Source organism: Phascolarctos cinereus, unplaced genomic scaffold, assembly GCF_003287225.1.
Source record: "Phascolarctos cinereus isolate Bilbo 61053 unplaced genomic scaffold, phaCin_HiC Scaffold_3;HRSCAF=262, whole genome shotgun sequence".
NCBI lineage: Eukaryota > Metazoa > Chordata > Mammalia > Diprotodontia > Phascolarctidae > Phascolarctos > Phascolarctos cinereus.
This window is the reverse complement of record NW_027555736.1, coordinates 30787799-30812492: the sequence shown is the minus strand read 5'-3', so window position 1 is coordinate 30812492 and position 24694 is coordinate 30787799. Positions and strand designations below refer to the sequence as shown.

Sequence of the window (24694 nt, the reverse complement as noted above, 5' to 3'; positions counted from 1 at the left end):
AAGTGGGGAAAAAAATCTTTCAAACTGTGGTCTGTTGATACTCACTTGGCCCAGATAATGTAACTTCAATACGTATTATTCCAGGTTTAGTTCCATAATTTTCATAATCAGTAGCCAGCTAATTCATATAAATTACTTCTATATTATAAGCAAACTAAAAATGTTTGATTTTAAAACTTAAAAACTTAAAATCGCTTTGGATGTGAGTATGTTGAGAGCTGTTCAGTAGCTTTGTAATTATCCTTAGTCTCAGGGTGGAGTTTGTGAAAGACCTGGTCACCTTCTCTTTCCAAGCAGCTCCATTTTTTGGTAAGATGCGGTGCATCTTATCAGGGTAGAAAATTCAGAGGCCGCCAAGGTCTGTAGGGAAGACAACTTCCCAAGGTAACAAGGTAACTTTAATAAACCAGAACATATTCATTTGAATATGAGAAACAGCCTAGGATCAGAAGAGCACTCTGCAAAATTCTCCCAAAAAGTAACAGCTCAAAGTTAGGAAGATAACATTTCTTTTTGTTTTCTTTTATCTTTTTCTTCTTTTTTTTTTTATAATTATTTTTAGTTTTCAACATTTACTTCCATAAGATTTTGAGTTTAAAATTGTCTCCTCCGCCCCCAGATGGCATACAATCTGATATAGGCTCTACATATACATTCATGTTAAGCATGATGTAGTCATGATGTAAAGAACAATTAGAACTAATGGGAGGAACCACAAGAAAGAAGCAATAAAACAAAACAACAAAGGAAAAGGAGAGCAAACAGTCTGCTTCTATCTGCATTCAGACTCCATAGTTCTTTCTCTGGGTGTGGACAGCATTTTCCACAGTATCCTAGAGATCATAAAAAAGGGAAAAGGTCCCACATGTACAAAAATATTTATAGTAGGGCAGTGGATAGAGCTCTGGCCTTGGAGTTAGGAAGACCTGAGTTCAAATCCAGCCTCAGACACTTGACATTTACTAGCTGTGTGACCCTGGGCAAGTCACTTAACCCCATTGCCTAGCCAACAAAAGCAAAAAATATATATATTTATATTTATAACAGCTCTTTTTGTGGTGGCAAATAATTGGAAATTGAGAGGATGCCCATCAATTGGGGAACAGCTGAACAAGTTGTGGCATGTGAATGTAATGGAATACTGTTGTGCTATAAGAAATGATGAGCAGGCAGACTTCAAAAATACTTGGAAAGACTTGCAGGGTCTGATGCTGAGGGAAGTGAGCAGAACCAGGAGAACACTGCACCCAGTAACAGCCACATTATGGGATGACTGACTTTGATAGACTTGGCTCATCACAGCAATGCAAGGATCTAAAGACACCTCCAAAAGCTAACAGCATTTCTTATACAACGGTTTCCCAAAATTACAATCCAAGGACTTAAAAGCATAATAGTAACATAAAACATTATCAAGTCACTTGTTTGCCTGTTTTCTCACCTGTAAAGTGGGGATAATAATGGCATCTACCTCAAGGAACCTCAGGGGGTCACTCATGCTTCAGGCAGGAAGCACCCAAGTCTGAAGGGCAGGAGAGAGAAATAGGGCAGGGAGCTGTGAAAGGACTCGTTCTGGGCACAGGGGTCTCATAATTTATCTTGAATACACATTGAACACGCACAAAAGCGAAATTGGCCATCATAATACACAAGTAGCAAGCGGCAGGGCAGAATCTGAACCCAGGGCCTCTGATTCCAAATCTTGTGCTGTTCCCATTTGGCTATGCTGCCTCCCTTTTAAAGGAATCCTAACCTGACAGTGGAATGCTGGATGGATTTCAAGGATAGAAAGGTTGGGGGCAGGGGGATGGGTGGAAGAGACAAAAGAACTGGCAGACTCTGGACTATGACGACAGAAAGTGGTCAAGATGTCTCCAAGGTGTGGAGCCTGAGAGAATGCTAGCCCTGCTCTCCAGAGACCATTTGGGTGGCGTTTGTTGATAACCATTATATATACACCACGTGAAGGAGTTATGAGTGGGTATTCATAACCTACTGTACAGTCAGGTCACCCCTGAAACCACTTGGATTTTTATCCAGTGGGCTGTAGGGGTGAGGGAGAGGCCCAGCAGTGCTTGCTGACTTCAACCCTTACTGCTGTTTACCAGTGGTGTGACCTTAGGCACATGGCCAAGCTGCCCAACTTCTGAGCCCAAGCTCCTTCCTCTGTGGGATGGAGATGCTAATATTTTCAGGGACCTTCCTTCACCAGGCAGGTGAGGGGGGCAGTGATAATGAGAAGAGAGTTAACAGCAAGAGAAACACAGGATCATTGCAAGGCAAATACCTCCTCCTAAGCCTCACAGCTCTGTATAAATGTTAGGGAGGTCCATATAAAAAAGTAGACTTCGGTATGGACCCCTTCCCTTTACAAACCAACATGAAACAGCCATCAGTCTCGGCCATCTCTTTCGCTGCCAGGGTTCAGTTTAATTAACAGCCCTAATAGCCCAGATCATCCAAGTTTTTATTAAAAATCTTCATTCTTCAAGTTGGTTGTCAAAAGGTAAGTGCCTCATATATAATCCTATGAATTTTAAACAAGCTCATTCATATATGCGTTCAAGTCACAGGGAAACTGAAAGCACCCCAAGAACTCCTACTTTTGTTAGGGTAGGTACTCTTAGAGGTGACAATCCCTCTGGGCCTTCACTGTAGGAGTGGCTGTGGTCAAAAAAGTCACTCGGTCTGTGCCAAGCCTTGCTGATAAGCCCCTCCAAACCTGGCCAGGCTCTGCAGGTCTGATCCCCTCACTTCTAGACTCAAAAGTGAGCACCTGCCACAGCCTGGGGCCTGCCAAAGACCAGCTGAATTAATAGCAGCATTTAAATAAAATTGCTCTTTGTCCCAGAAACAGCCTCCTAACTTGTAGTAAAGTCAGTCCATCTTTACAACGTGACAAACATTCACGGTTCCCATGTAAGACAGTATTGACCAACCCCGCAACGGCTAAGAAAGGAGACCAGGCTTCTTGAGAATACAGCTGTTTTTAATCATTCAAATAGCAGCTCAATATCGGTTTCAAATTCTTTATTATACATGGTTGCACAATTTTAGGCTGGTTAAATACAATCAGTTTTCAAAATCTTTTCAAACAGTTTCTAGATTACTACATGCAAGTGACCATGAAAATATTTGGCATTTTAAATTTTTTTTTTTAATTTCTGAACAGGCACTTACATGAGGAAAAAAAAAATCCATCTGTTTCCACCCCCAGACATCCATGCTGAAAAGAGATGTTCCCAGAGCGCATCTACTGCAGTAAGAGGAGGTGGTCAGGGTGCCACCGGAGGAAAGCAGTTCTCAGACAGCATGAGAAGGGACTGTGTTCAGTCCACGTCTTGGGTTGTGAGCCTCAAGTGCAGGTGGCTTCTGTGGCTCAGACGAGCCCGGTGCCTCTACCACGTGGATCCAAACCAAACCCAGCTCACAACTGCGCCAGCTTTGAGAGTCCTTGAACCAAGGACGACTTGAATTCAGCGTGAAACAGAACGGAGACGAGGACACTGGGTGTGTCTCCTAGAGAGGCTAGTGAGCTTGTCAAATCTGAGTTCGGACTGGCCAAAGCTGCAGCTTAATGGGAGTACGTTTAACCAGACACAAACTGGAGATGATACAAAGTCCACCTACCCCAACAATCGAGAAGTTTGTGAATGGAAGAATTAGTGTTTTCCCACAGCCAAATTTTCCCTAAAACTTAAAAAAATAAAATGCCTTAAAGTATCTGTGGGGAAAAAATTTCATATGAACATTAGAAATTTTAAAACACAAATAGAACACACCACAGGAAAACTACTACTGTGGTGCCAATGCAAGAGCTGAAGACTTAACAGCAAAAAAAGAAATTGTGGGCATAAGACGGCAATCACCCCCTCCCCCCCTCCCCCCGTTATGTGAGAGGTTGTGAGAAGCTCCCCGAGTAGAGCGCCACAGACCCAGAAGGCTCGGGACAACACTGGTCCCGGGCCCCTCCAACACCCGCCAGACTGGATGGAGTCCTCCGGTCAGGGACCGCTGCCGAGCGGGGCGGCCTGCACAGCCTCGCGGCCAAGCTCTCATCTGCTGAACACACAAGTCTCGGGTTCCGCAGAGAAGGAGAGGGAGCCAGTGACATGGAGATGGGGCAGGAAGATTCATGATCTACATCCTAGAGAAAGAGAACAAAATGACACAACGCCAGCCTACACACAGGGACGTGTTTAATGTTTAAGCTTATGCATATCTGAGTGCATGTGATCAAATCAAAGTGTGAAGTTTAAAAGGAGAGAGAGAGAGAGAGAGAGAGAGACGGCAGCTTCAGAAAGCTCCAGTGTTTCAGAGAAAGCACTTTGTAACTGGATGTACACCTTTGAGACCGGTTAGTAGTGCCACAAAACAGGTGAGCGTGGCCAGAGAGAGGGCGAGGCAAGGAGTCTTAGGCCTCGTCCTGCGCAGGCTGTGACTGCTGGAGCCAGAAAGCCTGCCCTTCCCCACCTCCGTTCTCCTCCTGCCTTTACATTTCCGGCTGCTCGGCAGACGCCTGCGGCTCAGGAGGCTCGAAGCGCTGGTGAAAGTTTGTCCTCGGCTTCCTCAGCTTCTCGGGAGCTTTTCTCCATAAGATGATCTCCTGGTAAAAACAAATGCCGGAACATTGATACATTTTGTGGATGGGACTGTGTTTGAGAGTTATGTGTGTGTCTGGAACTTACTTCAATCAACAAGCATTTATGAAGCACCTACTATGTGCCAGGCACTATACAAAGCACTAGGGCAACAAAGACCCAGAATGAAACAATCCCCACTCTCCAGGAGTTGACACTCTACATCTATAAAGATCCCAAACACCCAGGAATAAATCTAAGGCAGTGTTCAGGGAGGGCACTGGCAGGGGGAGCAGCTGTGGCTCTAGGGAAGAGAGCAAGCGCATTCCAGTCATGGGGGATGGAACATGCAAGGGCCCAGAGACAGGAGCCAGGAGCAAAAAGAAAGCCAGCCCCTCCATCTGGGAGGGATGGGAGCATGTGAGAGTAGGAGTAATGCCCACAGAGGCTGCAATGGTAGGCTGGGGCCATCTTTAAAAGCCTAACAGTGGTTTGTAACTGATCCTAGAGGTGGGACACTAGAGCTGAATGAGTGGGGATGATGTGGTCAGATCTGGGCTTAAGGAAAATCTCTCTGGCAGCTAAATGGAGAATGGACTAGAGTAGGGGGGAAACTCGAGGCAGAATGGCCAACAAGAAAATACTGCAACAGCCCAGGAAAAGAGATGCTAAAGGCCCAAGCCTAGCTGGGGGCATAGTAGGAGAAGGGCTTGGATGAAAGAGATAGTGTGGACACAGAATGGAAAGATCTGCCAACTAACTGAACACATGGACCAAGGAAGAGCAAAGGGACAACGATAACAACAAGGTTATAAGCTTGGAAGACAGAAAGAATAGGTGGTCGGGGGAAAGAGACAATGGACTCTGTTCTGGACAGATCGAGTATGAGATGTCTCCAGGCCATTCAATTTGAAATTTCCAAAGGGCAGTTTGGGAGCAAGAGGTTAGTGCTGGATAAACAGATCTGCAGAGAGATGGTAATTAAACCCAAGAGAGCTCATGACAGCCTGAGAAGCTGCTATGGTCAAGAGAAGATTCTTTTTTTTAAAAGCTTGGGGAGACTGAAGTCAAAAGTAGTAGGAAAGAGGTTGAAGATTAGTTGGGGAGAAGCTGATTGAGGAGACAATTTGCCAGAGAAGACAGAAGGGGAGGTCATCTTCAAAACCAATCCTACCGTTAGCTTAAATCTGTCTAAAACAAAACTAAACTTTTCCCAAATGTCAACAGGCATTTTTTTTACTTCTTCCTATCCCTTGCCCTCATATCCAGTCTGTCACCAAGCCTTGTCTATTCTTCCTCTGAAATAACTGTAAAGTCTGTCCCTTCCGAAACATCCTAATTCAACGTCTATCGAGTGTCCCCCAACCCCAAGTACAAGGTTCTGCAGAATTGTCCTAGTGACTTCAACCACCTTAATAAACTCCTACCTCCACCTTCTTACCCACAGCACCCTCTCTATCTATCCTGCATACAATGTTAGTTTTCCTAAAACGTGTCTTTGTCATGTACTCTCTGAGAAACCTTCATTGGCTCCACAATACCCACAGAATAAAGACAACACAACTTCCTTTGCCCAGGACTCAAGCGCTTGGTCCTAGAGAAGAGCTGAGAAAACAGACTTCCCACTCTCTTCTTTGCAGAAGCCATCAAGGTACTATGGTTGGGTAATACTATATGTACTGTCAACACGTCAGGTGACATGTTAATTTATTTTACTATAAGTTTTTCTTTAATTTCTTGTTATAAGAAATAAACTTACTGGATAAAAGAGGAAGGAGACAGCCAGAAAAGAAAGGGACACGCAACCATAAAGAATCCATTTTTCACATGGCCCTCTATAACCTAGTCCCTGGCTGCCGTTTCAGCATTGCCTCCTTCCCACTCCCCTACACTAACCCTCCCCTTTAGTCAATCTGGTTTACTCACTATCCCCTAAATTGACCTGTACTTTCTTACCTCCCGGCCTCTTTCCTCATCTAAATCCTTCCAGATCCTCCAAGGGATGAAATCCTACCTCATCCATAAAATCTCAGATTACATGCTGGACTGTGCTGATTTTTCTTTCCTCTGAACTCTAAAACAAATAAGTGGTTCACAAGGCCCATCTCCCCGAGGGTTGGCCTTCAAAGCCACACAAGGACTCCCTCCAGTGACACTGCTACTACACAAACATTCCTGGAGCTGCTGCTACGTTAGAACTGATTTCAGCTCAAAAGCCACCCACAAGAAAACCAGTTTGGCCACTTTATGGTCACTGCTAATTCGGAGCCTGCCACACTTGGCCACACTGCTTCCTGACTAACTTGCCTGTTTCTCCAAGTCCAATCCGTCCCTCAGAAGATAAAAACGGGTGACCATTGAGGCTATTAATGCTCTGAAGGCAATTCCCAAAGAGCAGCTTCAACAAAGCCTCCCGTCTGGGGTGTTGTCATATGACTCAATGGCCTCAAGGCCTCTGGTTGCTTTTTTTTCCCCTTCGGGGTTAAGTGACTTGCCCACAGTCACACAGCTAGTAAGTGTTATGTGTCTGAGGCCGGATTTGAACTCAGGTCCTCCTAACTCCACTGTGCCACCCAGCTGCCCTGAGTCCTCAGGTTCCTTTGGGAACTGGTCATCCAGGCAACACCTCCCAACTTCTCTGGTGTTCTCAGGCAGAAGCCAATTCACCTGGTCAGACATCTGCCTCGCCTTTCCCATTCCATTGCAGGCTCCCACACTTCCACTTCCTCTTATCCCCCGCAAATTCATGCATACTTGTTCATTTTGTCTTCATAAAAGGCCACCAGTCTCTTACCTCCCTTCAGTTTTCACTATTGAAAGTCTGGAGAAAGTCTACTTAGGGTTCAGACTGAAAACCAATTCATCTGTGAAATTACCCTAGTTAGAGCTGAAATAAAAGCCCAGGAATCAGACTGTGCCTGACGGCTGAAAGACGCACCGGATGGACACTTCCACCACTCGAACTCACTGCAGCTGAGTACAAGCCACACACATTCAACAACTTCACTGAAGCCTTGGAAACCCGAGTCGCTGATTTAGGGGGCAGAGTCTAAATCAAAGTGTTTTCAGTAGTTCTGTGGAATGGATGGATGGATGGCACCTGAGCTGCTCTGAATGAAGTGGGCAGCTCTGCTCGCCTCACCCCATCTGCCCACGACCCCCTACCTCCACAGTGACCGAGAACGAGACATCAGCCAGCAACGCACGTACCTGCTGCTTGAAGTACCGTCTGTCTTCCTCATCCACGAGGACTAGGTTCAAAAAATAGCGTACTGAGAATTTCTTGTTCACGTCTCTCATTGTTGGAGTTGGGTCATATCCCGCTAGAAAGAGTCTTATGGGGATTGATTCACCTTAAGAAAAAGATAATTATTTTTGCTGGGGAAAAATAATCCTACAATGTCACTAGAGAAAGCCACATGTCACCCAGGACTGCGGCCCTGGCCAACAATTCTGGAGGTACTTCCCGCAGTACTAGCTCACACCAAGGGAATCACATGTGCAGGCTGAGACTGTTCCTATCAATTAAATTTACTTTAAACATTAGGACCAAAATATGCCATGTATCCCTCTTTACTGATGTGGAGGCTCCACTGACCCTTATAAAAAACCAGGAGAGAAGAGAAGAGCAGCATCTGCTCGCCTCCAGCAGGAGAGGCTGTCACCCAAACCCTTCTTCACACAGTTCTCGTTCTACTCCCAAAGCATGTTAGACCCTGACTTTACTCAAGCACAAGCTGCCATGGTCAGAAGCACCAGAGATAAGGTGGCAAATGTGGCCGCTCCATCGTTGCGCAACATGCCGCCCCAGGCAGCCGCCCTGCACCAATGCCCTCCTCAGGCGACTCCCACTGGTAGGGGTCAGCCTCTCATGAGCTCGCACAGGCACGCTGCCTGGCCGGCTGCAGGGAGAGGGAGCCTTGGCCATCTCTAATGTGAGCCTCAACCTGACCGAAGCGGTTAGTGAAGTGTGTTACAGCTCAGAAAGGTAGCCAAGATGACCTATCATAACCCTGTAATTGTGACAGACTGAGGGAGGGAAACACCTCCCCAAAGCTGATCAATCAGCCACAGAAAAGAAACTCCCTTGCTAAGGAATCTCCATCTCTCCCTACCCTCAAGTCCTACAGCCCCGTCTCGATACCTCTGGCTCAGACCCAGGGCTGCCCGGGACATCTGCAGACTTGTCTGATCACCTTTGTCTGCTTGAGGAAGCTCCAGGGCGACGGGGGTATCTTATGCCTACCATAAGGTCTTGTACACAGCCACCTAAGCAAGACTGCTGAGCAGAAAGCCAGCCCCCCAAAATGCCAACCCTCTTCTTCTCTTAGAGATAGGCATGGAATTAGGCTCCAATATGGGGCTGGCTCTCAGTAGATTTGTGCCAATGGATTTTATGTAAAAACAAAGATTAGTTCAAAATCCAGGTTTGAGGCAGAGAGCAAACAAATATTTTCAGGTTAAAATCATAATAAAATCATAACCATTCCTCATTTGTAACAAAAGAAAATGAAGAAAAAGGAAGAGTAAGTTACCTTTGACTGGGGCCCCATCCATGATTTCATACTTGGCAATGGTCTCTGTTTCTGTCGTGGTGCTGGGTCCTGGTCACACAAGCGCAATGGCATTAATTTAAAACATCTCCAGAACATCCCGCCTCCTGCCTCACCCTTTTCCATTGCTTTTATTAATTCTGGCGAGTCAGCACTCTCATTCGACAGGGTTCCGGCCACGCTTGGACAACAACCATATTGGGCCTGTAATTAATAGGCTATCTGTGCTGTTCAGGTTTTGCTCCCTTCTTCCCCAGGTCTTTTTCCTTCCTATAACCATCACCACCATTTCTTGTCTCTATGCAAGCAGACACAATTCATACAAGGAAATGCTAAGAACAATTGTAAAATTTCCTTTCTATACACAAAGTTATCTTATCTCAGATTTCCAATGAGCTAGATATCTACTCTGGCAAAGAAAACTATCCTGCTGCAGACTGAACACTCGGTTCCTTTTGGTTTATGCCAACCTCTCCACCCCTTTCCTACACCTCCAAAAAGATGAGTTCCTCACCTTTGACATTAGACTATAAGGACCAAGACTTGCAACACTAAAGATGGAAGCCTAGGAGAAGCATAGAATTCAATTCTAAAGTCTGACCTGGAATTACAAGGAGAGCTCTTAAGGTCTTGAAAAATGTGACAAGGTTACCTCCCATCCAAGCACAACAAACTAGAGAGAAGTACCACTGGATCTAAACAGAGGGGCCTAACTGGGGTTCTTCTATTTTACACTTCAGGCCAAATTTGTTCAGATTTCAAATGAACCACATTAAGAAATCTGAACTGTGCTCCAATCCGATCCGGTGGGACACTTGACTGACGAGTGTTTTCAACTTACCAATCCCTGTGATCTCTTTCTTTATCAGCTGTAATTCCATATGCTGAATTTTTATTCTCACTAATAAGAAATAAATTTTTCCAACAATCACATCTTTTAAATGATACCTTCGGGGGGAAAAAAGGACATATTTTTATTATTTATTTATTTAATTATTTGATTTATTTAATTAAGATATTAGGTTTAAGTGTAACATGCTGTTTTTCTACAGTATATGTTCATTATACCAATGAAGAACTGTCTCGACAAATTCAAGCTTGGAAATTTCAGTCATCATCACTCTACTGCAAGCAAGACTATATGGTTAGATGTAGCCACATATTAAAACACAAAGTAATCTATACATAAGAGTAGCAAAGGGAGAGCATTTCGTTTCATTTTATCTCCAAGAGGCCAACTGCTAACTGGTCAATTTCTGATGCTTATTTACAAGGCTGCTTTAACAGAAGGCAACAAGGGTAGCACATCCAGGACAATGGACTTGGGAGTCAGAAAAATCTGGTTCCAATCTGGTTCCCATCAGCTAGCTCCACTGGCCGGCTGTGTGACCCTGAAGAAGCACTCTGTCTCTGGGCCTCATTTCCCTTACCAATAAAGCACAGGAGTAGCCTCAATTTTCCAGCTCCAAATCTATCCTCAAATTACTTTTACTTCAGAAAACTTAAAAACTGAAGAAAAACAGAGAGCCAAGGTGGGCAGAAGATTTCTCTTTCTGCAGTGTTTATTTAGTAACTAATAAAGTACCACACTAGGAATGCCCAATTATTGAATCTATTAGGGGTTTTTTTGTGTGTATGTTTTTGTTGTTGTTTTTTTTTTAAACAATCCAGGATCAGAAACTCGGCTCCGCTGGGCTCTTCTCTGTATCTTCATTACTATTTTTCCTTCAAGTAATTCCAATATCCCAAGCACTTTCATGGCTGGATTAAAACAATGTCTCTGCCTGAAAAGGAGCACCGGGACTCTAAGCCTCCTCTTTACTATTTCTGAACATCGACATTTTTATGCCACCAGAGTCTGAGTTGCTTTCTAGTAGCCCCCACCCAGTAAACTAATTTATTTCACACTCTGAGTAACTGAGGTGGCCTAATTATCTTTCTTTGAATTCTGGGGTGGCTTCCTTTTTGGGAAAAGACACTCACTTGGATTTATTATACTCAAACTCTATGTGCAGACAGTCTTCGATGCCCACCTCCATCTTAATGGAGTTGTTGACGTCGGGGTAGGTGGCCAGCTGGTGAACAATAAGATCGTACTCTTTTACCAAGTCTGACAGTCGTCTGACTATTGTCACTTTAAGAAAATACCTACAAAGTAAACGGGGAAGAGGAGTTAAATCTTCTAGCATTAATTTAAATATTTTGACTCAAAAAAACCATTAACTGGACTTCAGCCTTTATGCCCAACTCTTGCCAGAATTATTTTAGAATCAAGTGTCATTTAATAAAACTTCTAATTTGAGAATTTATTCAAAATAACGTGTTAACGACTCAAAAAACTGAGTTACAGGAGCCTCTCTGTAGCCCACCCAGCCCTCCCCTTACCTCAGGTTTCTGTCACTTTGGATGAACTTGAGGAAGGAACAATTGCGGATAAAAAATGAAAAGGTTTAAAATTCAAATCAGAAACAAGACTGGGAAGCTAAAACCAAAACGGTCAAACAAAAGATGAGTGACTTTTCATTTTATGGTATCTCATGGGGGAGGAACGACACAAAGAAAAAACATCTGAGAAGTTACCAGACAAGAATACGAAACAGCAAACACCATGAAACAGGTGAGATGGAAGGTAATGTGAGAACCCAGGCAATACTAGGCTCCCCACCTCCAGCCTGTTTCAGGATGGCCCCAAAAGGATGCCAAAGGATGCAGAAAGCATGGCAGCTCCTCTCTGTGACATGGTCCTTGGAGATCCAGGAGGCAACTCCCCAATCTCCAACTCCTTCTCTAAACCTTTCTTCAATCTACCTGGCTTTCTGGCCTGCACAAATTCTTGGGAAAACAAGTTCCATAAGTTACTTTAAGCACAGCATAATACAAAAAGAGTTGGTCTTAAGAGTCACAAGACCCCAGTTTGCATCCTGGCCATCCCATTTACTACATGTATGACCTTGGCCAAGTCACCATACTTCTGTGGATCCCAATTTTCTCCACTGTAAGAGGAAGACGCTGGACTAGCTGACTGCCATGGTCCAATCAGCTCTAAATCAACGCTCTCAGAGGAGCTAACTCACTATGGAATGGAATACAATGTCCAAAAGGTCCTAAGACTTCCTTCCTCATGTTCCAAGGAGGACAACCCAACCCAAACTGCCAAAGAGCTGGACTATAATTTGACAGGCTAGGCTTGTGATTCTCAGAGCTTTCAGTGAGAACAAGTTCCTGCTTCCCAGAGCTGTATTAGCTACAAAAATGATGGGGCCGATGTTCTAACATCATTCTGTTTAATTTCCGCAGAAAGAGAAAGACAAGTAAAAGACTGGCCTCAGACAACTTTCTGGTTTTGCCTTTTTGTTATCAAGGTAAGCTCAGGCGTGCAGTGACATCCATACCTCAACCGGACATTGGCACCAATGTAGGATTCATAGGGCTTTTCAACCTGCATAAATTCAAAGTCATAACTTCTGCTTTGTGTCAATTCTCCAGGTAAGGCCAATTCTTTCACTAGGTTTACAAATTCATGGGTATTACTCTTGTCATTGAAGAGTTCTAAGAAATTAAGAGAAACAGAAATCGACCAAATTATTTTAAACACTGACTTCATAAAGATTACAAGTGCTACCTCCAATCAGTCCATTGGGCTTTCCCCATTTTAACAAAAACCTGAATCAAATTCTTCCTCACTATAATAGTTGCCTAACTAAAAAAGTTATTTATATTGCACAAATTTTAGTGACCCATGCTACATAAAAATACCTCTAGGGATCTCATATTTTGATAATGTGAAAACATTAATTACCAGCAGTCACCTGAAGTTATCCTTTAAGGTCAAAAATGCTGTTACTCAGGAAGACAGACAATCTTAATAAATCTACTATATATTCAATACCAAGAACAAAGTGCCACTGAGGTCAGGAATGTGTTTTTTCTCCTGTAGTAAAACACCAAGTGGGGAGGAAAATAATCTCTAACTTTTATACTTAAGAACTAGCAGTATAAAAGGCCTGTTACATTGTGAACTTATAACTTAAAAATGAGGGGCTTTACCAAATCAAATTTCACAAACCCCTCTATACTGTACTTTTACACAACGCCAGTGGGATATGGGTGTGCATAGGGCTGGTAAGACGACAACTACCACCACCATCATCAATATAAGGATTCAGTAATGATAAAAATAAGAAATTCAGAAGGGAAAACATGAAAAAATGTCTTCAAGATACAAAAGTTAAGATGCTAGTTTCAGACACAGCTTTTAAAGAAATGCGGCTGATGCCAAAAGCTCTTCCTCTGAATCGTGCTGATCAGATTTTGCGTTGCTGGGTGAAACTCTGGGTATCTGTGAGTCCAGGCAAACGTGAGGCGATGAGCTTGACCAGCACAGGGAGCAAGTGTGAGGAGAGGCTAATGCCAACTTGTAGTAAGCTACTCAACGGATCACTTTCAAAGCTGGTGGTTGGAACACCTCTTAGCTCATTTTCACGTTCAGTAAGGAAAAACCAAAGAGTTAATCTCCGAGTCAAAGACCAGGATTAGGAAGACTGGTTATTCTCACGAGGTCACTTAGCACATTTACCAACTGTGTCTTCTCTCCCCAACATCAATTCTCCCATTCCTCTCGGAGAAGCAGGAAGTCAATCACTCCAACACAAGCCTTCCTCTCACTCTTGAATTACCAAAAACCAAACAAAAACAAACAAAAAATAATGTTTTAAAACTCACCAATTTGGCCTACAAATTCAATCCTAATTCCTTGGTGTTCTAGCCTCTTTCCAGGTTGTTTAAAGGCTAGGTTTACCTGCCAAGACATAATGTTTTAACAAATGTTAAGGGAATGCCATCACAACCAGCTTTTTCTGGGGCAAGTACATATTTATTTTCATTTCTCTTAATACCATTTTCATTTCTGTGCCTACAGCAGATGTTGTGCCTATTCATAATATATAACTAGGTATTTTCAGGAACATACAACCTTGCTTTTGCATCATGTTTCCTCCTGTCTCAGAGAAAGAGCAGATGACCCCTATAGTCCTTGCCCAAATGAAGTAATTAAGCACTTTGATTTAAAAGGTTTTTACCTAATCTACACAGGGATGGGGGAGATAATATTGTCAACACAGAACTTCATGATCAACAATTCTGGTATTATTTTTTTTTGTTAGGCAGAATTTGCCACATTGGATCGATATGTAAAATATAGTCACTGCTCTAACAAATCAGGAAAAGAGCTCATTTCTTAGCATACTATTTATGAAAGACCTCATACAGAATCAGGGATTTAAAGCCAGAAGGGGCCTCAAAGGTCATCTAGTGCCGGCCAGAGGTAGCATGACTTGCCCAAGGTCACACATCATAAATGACAGAGCCAATATCTGAACCCAGGATCTACTGCTGTCTAAGGCACGTGCAATCCTTGGGTTTCATGCCAAGAGAAAGGTCGCTCTGGAAGGTCATTGAGAACAAATACATAATACCAAATCCTACAGAAGGCTGTCACTCCCCTCCTCCCCATTCAATAAACTCTAGTGGCTCCTAACTACCCTCAGGATCAAAGATGAAATCCTATGAGTGCAGCTCCTCCCCCAGCAGTCTCACACCTTCCTCGGCCCTACGGGCGACCCTGGCCTCCTGGCCCTTCCTCACACACCAGACTCTACCTCCCAGCTCTGATGCCTCAAATGCTTTCCCCTCCTGGCCCCTCTTAGGTCTCACCTAAAGGCCCACCTTGCGCAGGAAGCCCTTCCCAGTCCTCCCTAGTCTTGGCCCTCCTTCTGAGACCACCTCTAATTTACGCTCTACGGAGCTCGAATGTGCACAGTTGTCCATATCGTGTCTCCTTCATCAGACTGGGAGCGCCTGGAGGGCAGGGAGAGTCTTGGACCTTTCTCTGCCTCCCCCGCACTCAGCACAGTGCCTGGCACCCAGCTGGCACTTAAATGCTTGCTGGCGGATGCTTCAGGATCCCCAAACTAAGCTTCCTCCCTGATCTTGCTAACAAAGGAGCCGCTGAAATTCCTCCTTGCTTTGGTGCAGAGCCGAACTCCATCACCACCACCTGCCCAGTGTCTATTCCTCTGGGCCACACCAGGTCATGACAAAGACTCTGACAAAATAGGAACCATCTTGAAGAGAAGAAAACGACCGTGGCCACGTGAAGACGCTCCAAATCTCAGAGAAGTACAATTAACTAAAAGAATGCAGCGGTTTTCCTCATACTGTACCCTGAGAATCAGCTAAGATGACCCAAGAAATGGTGGATGGGCTGAGGGGAGAGGAGCTGGGCACACCATGCCCTGCCGGGGACCATGAACTGGTCCAACTACTCCAAAAAGCCCTCAGGAAGGGAGCGAAGGCCACTGAACTCCTCAAACCCCCTCCATTTTAAAATGTTTTTTTTCCCACTTGCATGTAAAAACAATTTTTTACATTTCACTTTTTAAAATTGAATTCCAGATTCTCTCCCTCCTCCCCAAGACTACAAGCAATTCGATATAGGTTATACATGTGCAATCACGCAAAACGTATTTCCATGTTAGTCATGTTGTGTCCACACCCTCTGACCAAGGGGTCTCACTCCTGGACACTCAGAACAACAATGATGGTTTGCTATGTGCCAAGATCTAGCAGTATACTGTTGAGGAGCCAAAGCACTGAAAACAAAATGTGTGCCCAACAACTGGGAAACAGCTAGAAATATGATGGCACATGAAGGGAACAGGGTATCATTGGTACAGTAAGAAAAGATCAGTCCCAGAAATCTGGAGAAACATGGCAAGAGATGTATGGGCTGATACAGAATGAAGACAGCAGGTCTTGAAGAACAGCTTTACCTAGAACAATGAAAATGAAAAGATCACTGAACAAGGAAGCTGAGTTCCGAATCAGTCAAACATCAAACGGTCCTGGAGAACAGACCACAGGAAAGGGGGAAGGCACAGTGGCTCGTGGTCACTGGGACGCTGCTGCTGCTGGTACATCATTGTTACAAGGGAAGTGTCAACCAATGGACGGTATTCAGAATGACAGTGAGAAAAAAAGATAAGGCATCAAAGTAAAGAATTTTAAAATAAAACCTATTGGAACAAGTAAAGAACCTGACCAGAATCATAATCATAAAAGATTCTGTATGAATACGTGGGAAGATAGAAAGAGAAAACTCACACTCCATATAGTACTAACACCATTCCCTTCCCCCTTCATCCACAAGGATCTGTCGAACGCCAGGCAACCTGGTCTCTTCTGAAGAGAAGACAGACAACAGGACACTCATTGAGCCACAGCCCTTCGCTGAGCCTGAGTTTTCTCATTTGTGGACTAAAGATAGCAACACGGTTTTGCAGTCTTCACTTAGTGCCTTCTATAAGCTTGGCGAGAGGCTAGGTTGTGCAGGAGCTGGGCCGCCTCTTCTAGGTAGGGAAACAAGATGACTTCTCTGCCAGTCACCTGTTGGGGTGGGACCTCCGCTGGGTTGACTTCCGGTCGCCTTGGCTTTCCTTTCCTCCCTAGGTCAAGCAGCCCTCCGGGCTTCTCAGCTCTGTGACTATTTTAGCTGCTGTTCTACAGATCCCTCCTATTTCTTAAATGTGGGGTTGGAGGGCAGGGGCTAGAAAAGGCCATGATGATTATCTGTGCTCGACCACTCCTCTCCTATTACCACAGATTAGAAGTGACTCTCTTTCTGAACACTAAGGTAACTCTGCAGACAGGAGGGTGGGAAGGAGGGGAATCTCAAACACCTGGCCACAATCCCATGACACAGGAAAAGAAAATGAAATACCAAGAGAAACAGTGCAGAGAGTAACACAACAGGAAATAAGGGACAATGGATCAGGTTCTGAAGCCAGATGACCTGGGTTCAAATCCTGCTTCAGCAGCTTGTATGACCTTGGAAAAGTCCTTTAACTATAAAGGCGTCAGTTTTTTCATCTGCCAAATAAGGCTGTTAGACTAGATAACCTATCTTTTTCCTCTGAGCCTCTCCCCCCTCCAACTATTCTACCCTAAATAATTTAGTCATAAGAGGATAAAAGACCTCAAACATACTTCAAAAATAAACCATTTTAAAATCTTTTATGGTCAACATGGAACTACAAATACTAATGTTCTAGTCCCATACAAAGAGTTTACCTTTCCTGAAACAGATTCACCATCATAGAAGAGATAATGTTTTTCTATTTTGCCATCTTCGGTCTTCATTTCTGCCATCTTCCGTGACTCCCCATCATTAAGGACAACATCAATCTCGCAGATGGGACCAAAAAAACCTCCAAGAAAACTCTGAAATTAAAAACAAAAACATTCTAATCACTAACAAATGAATATTTTTTTTCTTTAGCATACTTCATAATTCAAATTGAACTAAGTTATCTACCACTTCCATTTACCACAAAGACTAAGGAAATTTATGCTGATGAGCTTAAGGAAGTGGTAAGAAATAGAACTACATCTGTAGTTAAATAAAATACACTGTAACCGAAACTTTTAAATAAAATTTATCTATATGTCAGTCTTTTCTCATTGAGGGAACATAAAGTAAACAAAACTGGCTCTTGAATAAGTAGGACTAATTCCATTTTAATGGGTTAATTTTTTTAAAAGATACTTACAGAGGGCTGTAAGTTTATATACTTTATGACCAATGTCAGAAATTGATGCTCATGGGTGTCAAAATTCATTGGTGGGAAACAAAAACAACATCTGGGCTACACATATCATTTTTGATTGGGCCTTCAGTTGGGATTTAAAACCCAGGCCCCTCCACTGTCTGTAAATGTTTTTGTTTGTTTGTCTGCTTACCTGTTTGTTTGTTTTTTGGCTAGGCAATGGGGTTAAGTGACTTGCCCAGGTTCACACAGTTAGTGAGTGTTTTGTGTCTGAGGCCACATTTGAACTCAGGTCCTCCTGAGTCCAGGGCTGGTACTCTATCCACTTTGCCACCTAGCTGCCCCTATAGATGTTTGTTTGTTTTTTAAATTGGTAAAGAATATTTTGTCCTAATAATAGAAAAATCAACGAACCGTACATAAAGACAACCATCAAGAGGAATACTCTTCATAGGAAGTGCTACAGCACAGTGGGAAAAGCCTGGGGTTGGGAGACAGGAAATCTGCATTCTAGTCCCAGAAACTAGTTCTGTGACCTGAAGCAAGTCACCTGTTTGCTCATAGTGAGAAATGGTGAGAATCCCCTCCTCATCTGACCTCATAAAAGACGTGTGAGCCAAATCCGCAGACAGGCACTCTCTAGCAAAGTAGGTAAGGATCAAAAAGGTCAAATGCTGGTCTCATGGCATTATTTCTGCTGACATATTCCAGGTACACAGATAACCAGGTTTCCCTGTATCAGCCCTAGCTGACAGCATTATGTCCAAATAATGAGCTAGCTTTATTTTAATGTGGAAATCTGAAGGCCAGTTGTAGGAGGCAGATTCTAGGAGGCAAGCTGACAGAATTCCACCAGAATTCTGTGATGCTAGCTACATATCGCCTGTCTAGATAACATCAACATTCCAAGATAGCATTTTAAAGTTAGAAACCATATGTGAATTCTCATGAAAATTGGGCTTTGTTACCCAAGAATTAGAGAATGGAATATTTTTAACAACCATTAACCAGAAAACATTTCTGGAATGCAAAGCATATGTCCAGTCCTGGGGTAATAAAAGCTCCATCAGCTTCTGCTTTCAAGGAGCAGACAATCTAAACAAGAAATCAGGGCATAGATGCAGAAAAATATAAGGCAACATCTAAATGCAAGAGTTCCCTCCCTCCATCAGACGGACCAATGAACTGGACTAAAATTCTTTGTTGTTATATATTGCAGAAGACCCCAGATCTCGCACGCACGCACATATAAGCTCTCAAACTCTCTCCTGCGGTATTCTGAAAGACTTCCAAGGTGATGTCTTCCAACAGCCTCCAAAACCATATATACAGATGCCAATAGTTGTTTCTTTTACACTAATTTTACAAACACATCCTCCAAATAAGAGATATTCCTCTCTTTAAACAACTTTTCCTTCAAAACCAACCACCAATGTGAACTGTTCATTTACTGACCAAATAAATACACATATCTCCAAATATTCTTGGTATTTAAAATACTGTAACCTGTACTTTTTAACATCTTGGCTTTGGTTAGTGCAAGGGAGCTGAGATTACAATCACCTTTTCTTTTTTTTGGGGGGGGAGCAATTGGGGTTAAGTGACTTGCCCCAATCACACAGCTAGTGTTATGTGTCTGAGGCAAAATTTGAACTCAGGTCCTCTTGACTCCAAGGCTGGTGCTCTCTCCCCTGCACCACCTAGCTGCCCCACTTTTTCTTGATAAACCTAAACTACGCTTGGTAAATAAAGTTTCAAACTGGTGGGGGGGGGATTAATTCCCCCTTTATTAAGATTTTTGTAGCTGGATATATAATTTCAAAGTTCACTAAGTACTCAATTAGCAAAAGTAAAAAAATCAAATTTACTTAAAATTAAACTAACCATGAATCAAGATGACACTTTACAAACCTCAAGAGCCCCACCAACTTTCTAATTAGTTAAGATGTTGATGCCAATATACTCCACCCCCACAACGTTCTTTCTGGAGGAATTTTCCTCCGCCTCCTCAAATGTAAAATTCTAGAGCAGTAAAAAGCACGAAAACAGACAACCTCATGAACATGACCAGAGCCTTTGCCCAGGGCTGCACATATGCCAGGGCCTCCCTACAGTGCAGAACAAGGCCTCAGAGAACACAGATTTTAATGCTAATCCCTACGAGGAAGAGAAGAGGCAACAGTATAAGAATTTGCCATCTGCAAAATGCCAAATGTTGCTATTTGCATTTCTGTTCTAATTCCAAAACATGCACTGAAGGATTTAGTCTTGCTTGTTTATTCCTAAGGTGCCACATCCAGGAGTACAGAAGGTGCTGATGACTTGGGCACTTCAGGAAACAGAGGTGTGATTTTCATTAGTTGGGTGATCCTGGGCAAGGAACTTAATCACTCGGTTTCTTCATCTGAAAAATGGGGGTATCCTACTACTTATGCTGCTTGGCTCATAGCTTAGTTGTTACAAAAGCACTCTGCAGACCTTCAAAGCTTCTTTTCTTTCTTTCTTTTTTTTTTTTTAGGCAATTGGGGTTAAGTGACTTGCCCAGGGTCACACAGCTAGTAAGTGTGAAGTGTTTGGTCTGAGGCTGGATTTGAACTCAGGTCCTCCTGACTTCAGGGCCGGTGCTCTGCCTAACGCACCAAGGCCTGGACTTGAAGCCAGCCTCTCCAACTCCAAGGCACTAGCTTTTCACACACGTCAGGTTCTTTTATTCACAGCTCTTCTAAGAGAAATTAAGAGGAAAAAAAAGAACCTAAAACATAGGTTATTTATTATTACAGATCATTTCAAAGATCAGTACTCCTTCTGCCTCCTCCCTCATGTTTTCTTGCTATCCAAAGAGCTCTGAGTTAAAAGAAAAAATTCCTGATCAAAGGAAACACATCTTTTCACTGAGCTTTTCCTAGAACTCCATTCAAGATGCAGCTCTCCAAAAACAGGACCATGGGATTCTGAGCTGGAAGGAACCTTAAAGTTCATTCTAACTCCAATCATAGCCAATGGACGGCCTGACTAACTAAACCTTCCTGTGAAAGCCTAATTTTGGTAGACAGATGAAAAGCTAATCTCATCTCTCCAGAGATGTAAACAGACCATAAAAGAACAGATAAACAAAATGGTCTGGGCTGGTAAGGAACTGAGGAAGGAAACTAAGTGGAAATCGAGCTTGCTAAAAGGGCTCGGGTGCTTCACGCACACCTATTAGAGGCTAACAGACGACTGCTGAAATTACAGAAGGCTATTTTGAGATCCCGTTTGAAGCTCAAAGAAACTAAACAAAGGCCACAGACTACACCAGCTCTTTCCCAGTCAGTCCGAGGTCCTAAGCACGCCTGTCAGCCACAGAGGAGGAGGCGGCTTTCAGAAGCAAGTCCATACTTGAAGACAGAGTAACTCATACAGCAGAGAGAAGGAGATCAGGGACAGGAAGTATGGTGAACCACTGAAGTATTAAATAAATGCAAAGTATTATGACATGGAGTACCTGGATAGGAACCACTTTTACAAGTCTCCTCCCAAATGTACACCCAGATCACTGACAACTGACATGAACCTCATTTTGAACCCCATGTCCAGTACAATTTTACAGACACCATCCTAGCCTCAATGTTATGTTAGCTATCTGAATTTGTGAGCCTGCAGAACTCCATCCAATGGAGAACAACAATCAGGAAAACTCTCAAAGCCACAGAGTGGACTAGATTTACTTAGTAAAACAAACAGGCTGATCTTGTTCAGGTTTACAAAGTTGAGTTTTTTAAAGGAAGCTATAAGAAGGGATTCAAAAAGAAGGAAAGCTGGGCCAAAGAGAAAAACATTCCACGACTCTAACAGTGCAAATAAAGTCGACAAGGAAAGGTACTGACACCCTTGCAAATACTCAGGGGCCAAGAGGCTCAGGGCAATAGTACTGAGACATCTGGGATGTCCCCTACAAATCACTGTTGGAACCATCCAGTAATCCAATCGTTTTTTTTCAGGGAATGTACCTCATTAAAGGGGTACGTGTGTCAGACATGTGCATGCATGTGCTCATGTGAGAGAGAGAGTGTGTGTGTGTGTGTGTGTGTAATTCTTGTATAAAAACAAGATTACTAGTTTAAAAAAAAAGGATTCTAGGCATTACCTTTCTATTATTTTCAATATTTTAAAGGGAAAAGGGAACAAGCATGTTTTCTTGCTATTCAGTCATTTTCAGTCATGTCTGACTCTTCGTGACCCTATCTAGGGTTTTCTTGGTGGTTTGCCACTTCCTTCTTCAGCTCATTTTTCAGATGAGGAAACTGAGGCAAACAGGATTAAGTGACTTGCGCAGTGTCACACAGTAAGTGTCTGAGGCTGGATTTGAACTCAGGTCTTCCTGACTCAAGACCCAGCGATCTTTCCACTGCACCACCAAGCATGTCCATTGTGCTTAGTAAGTTCAGGATAAGCGCTTTAAAACTATTTATCTCATTTGATGCTCACAACAACCCTGGCTGGTGAGAGCTATTGTTATTCTCATTTTACAGCTAGACACTGAGGCAGAGACGAAGTGAGCTGCCCAGGTTCACACAGCTAATAAGTGTCTTATTTGAACTCAGGTCTTCCTCACTTCATGCCCGGGGCTCTATCCACTGAGACACCAGCTGCCCAATAAGTCATTCTAAAATTAAAAACCTACCACTTTCAATTATTCTATTAAAAGTAATATTACAGAAAAATCCCAACCTTCTACAGGAAGCTTTTCCCAATTCCCCTCAATTCGAGTGTCTTCCTTCTGTTGATAATTTCCAACTGTGTATTTAGTTTGCACCTCGATGTTTACACATTGTTTCCCCCACTAGACTGTGAGTCCCCTGAGAGCAGGGACAGGGATGGTGTTTTACCTTCCTTTGCCTCCCTTTAATTAATGTTTACTGACTGCCAAACAGAATGAAGACGTGCGGAAGGGCCTTCTTAACACAAAGAAGAAAACACAAAATGCCAAATTAAGGAACAAGGAGAAAAAATCGGCACACAGCGGCAGATGGGTACAATAGGAAGCACCCTAGCTCTGGTGTAAGAGGACCAGAATTCAAATTCCACCTGTGTGTGACTTTGAGGAAGTCATTTAACATCCCTAGGCTTCAATTTCTCATCTGTAGGAGGGTTTGGACTAGCCAGCCTCCAAGGTCGCTTGCCGCTCTCAATCTGTGATTTCTGAAATAGTTCAAACAGTGAACAATTATGTTATCTTAGTTTTTGCAGAAAAATTCAAGCAGTCACATTATGAACTGAGGTCATTTACAGAAAGCTAAACTTAAAAAAATAATGAATCTAAACTTGAATTAACAGACTGTTAAGTCCCTTTTTGCTGCCCACTGATACAAAAACCAAGCCCTAGGATAATAACCCCAAGTGAAATTCAGCCTAGCAGAGGCAGCTGACAAGCCCCAAGCTCAGCAGAGACACAATCTAGTAAGCTTTCCCCTTCGAAGGACACGGAGTACTCTGATTTCTTTGTCTGTCTGCCTTTTGAGCCATTTCCTCATTTCAAAGACTTAAGTTTACACAAGTGAGCAACGGTGATTTGTTTAGAAAAAGAAACACCAAACTCGGTTTTCCCCGTCAAGTGTAAAGTTTCTGCTTCCCATTTTTACAGTATTTCCCCTCCATTTCTTCAATTGTCAATACCTCCCAGCTCTGAAGGATCAAGACATGTCAGGAAATCTCCATATACATGGAAGCTGCAGTCAGAAGACTTGGCCAGTTACTGTTACCTATGTGACCCTGGCCATTTTCCTTCACTTCTCTGGGCCTCAGTTTCCTTCTCTGATCCCAATACCTGGAATGCACTCCTTCCTCACCTTTGCCTTTTTTTTTAACTCTAGTTTCTTTCAAAGACCCCCTACAGGGACTTTCCTGATCCTTTCTTCCAGCTGCTAGCACCTTGCTCAAAGGATTTATTTTGCAAATTATTTTACATACACAGGGTGTCCCAAAAGCGTTAGTGCAGTTCTACTTCTGGAACATCCTGTACGCGCACACATACCTACACCCATTACGTACACACGCCAGACACACAGTAGGTGCTCCTGGGACCTACCCACCAGCTCCGAAGCCTCGGAGCCCAGGATCCCTGCTCCCGCCGCCCCGGACCCCGTCCAGACGCAGGGTCCTAGGGTCCCTCCCAGCTCAGGGCCCTCCAAGAGCCACGGCCCCAAGCACCTGCAGCTCGGGAGCCCCCGAGTGCTGCCAAGCCGGGCAGCACGTATTAAGCGCCTGCTGTGTGCCCGCTCTGACCGCCAGCCCAGGTCCCTTCCAGCTCGCCCGCCCCCCCCCCCGAGAGCGCTCCCGTCCCTCCCCGGGCGCTGCCCAGCCACGAAGCACTTATGAGGCGCCCACGGCGTGCCGGGGGGGGCCCTCCCCGCCCCGGGGCTACCTTCGAGGGGGCGGCGGCGGCGGCCAGGAGGGCCCGCAGAGGCGGCGAGCCCGGGGGCAGCCAGGGGGCCCACAGGCGGCCGGGGTAGGGCAGCGGGGGCCCGGCCATGGGCAGCTCCGCTTCGGGCAGGGCTCCGGCCGTTGGGCTCGCGCGCCCCGCGCCCAGCGACGCCTTCCTTCACTCACCATGGTGAAGCCCGCCACCGCTCCGCACGCGCCCCGCACGGAAACCCCGAGCCCCGGCTCCCTCCGCCCAGCGGCGCCCCCGTCATGTGACCGCCGGCCGCCCACCCCCCCCGCCAGCACGTGACCCCTCCGGAGAGGGCTGCGCGGGGGCGGGGCCTTGGGCTCCTCCTCCCGCGGGCGGGGGCGGGGCCAGGACCGCGGCTTACGTTCGCAGGGCCGGGGGCGGGGCCTCGGCTGGCGTAGGCCCGCCTCCCTCCAGCTCCGCCCCGGGGGGAAATGTTGCTTCCTCCTCCCTTCTCTTTCCCCCTGCTCCCTGCCCCACCCTGGGAAGACAGTTGGTACCCCTCCCCGCCTCCCCACCTTGGTCTCC

The 24694-nt window shown here is 44.4% G+C and overlaps 1 protein-coding gene across 2 annotated transcripts; it reads right to left on the bottom strand.

Moving 5' to 3' along the window:
* Window positions 1-3015: 3015 nt before the first annotated feature.
* On the bottom strand, window positions 3016-24462 carry VPS26A (VPS26 retromer complex component A). Of its 2 annotated transcripts, none has more exons than XM_020975157.2 (9): window positions 24325-24462; window positions 17261-17410; window positions 13856-13931; window positions 12526-12682; window positions 11117-11281; window positions 9975-10081; window positions 9116-9184; window positions 7791-7933; window positions 3016-4606 (listed from the first exon to the last, which is right to left on the bottom strand). In XM_020975157.2, the coding sequence occupies exons 1-9, from the start codon at window positions 24325-24327 to the stop codon at window positions 4493-4495; spliced, it is 984 nt and encodes a 327-aa protein (XP_020830816.1). In that variant the 5' UTR covers window positions 24328-24462; the 3' UTR covers window positions 3016-4492. The 2 variants fall into 2 exon arrangements, with proteins under 2 accessions (XP_020830816.1, XP_020830815.1); XM_020975156.2 differs by lacking the exon at window positions 24325-24462 and adding an exon at window positions 24140-24314.
* Between the last annotated feature and the right edge of the window lie 232 nt (window positions 24463-24694).

What these genes read in the sequence shown, in the direction of transcription:
- VPS26A (XM_020975156.2), bottom strand. Translation starts at nt 24,247, where the DNA reads ATGGCCGGGCCCCCGCTGCCCTACCCCGGCCGCCTGTGGGCCCCCTGG. An exon ending in GGTGCCAATGTCCGGTTGAG is followed by an intron (nt 11,282 to 12,525) that starts GTATGGATGTCA and finishes TTTACTTTGTAG; the next exon opens with GTATTTTCTTAAAGTGACAA. An exon ending in TTTGAGTATAATAAATCCAA is followed by an intron (nt 10,082 to 11,116) that starts GTGAGTGTCTTT and finishes TTCCCCCCGAAG; the next exon opens with GTATCATTTAAAAGATGTGA.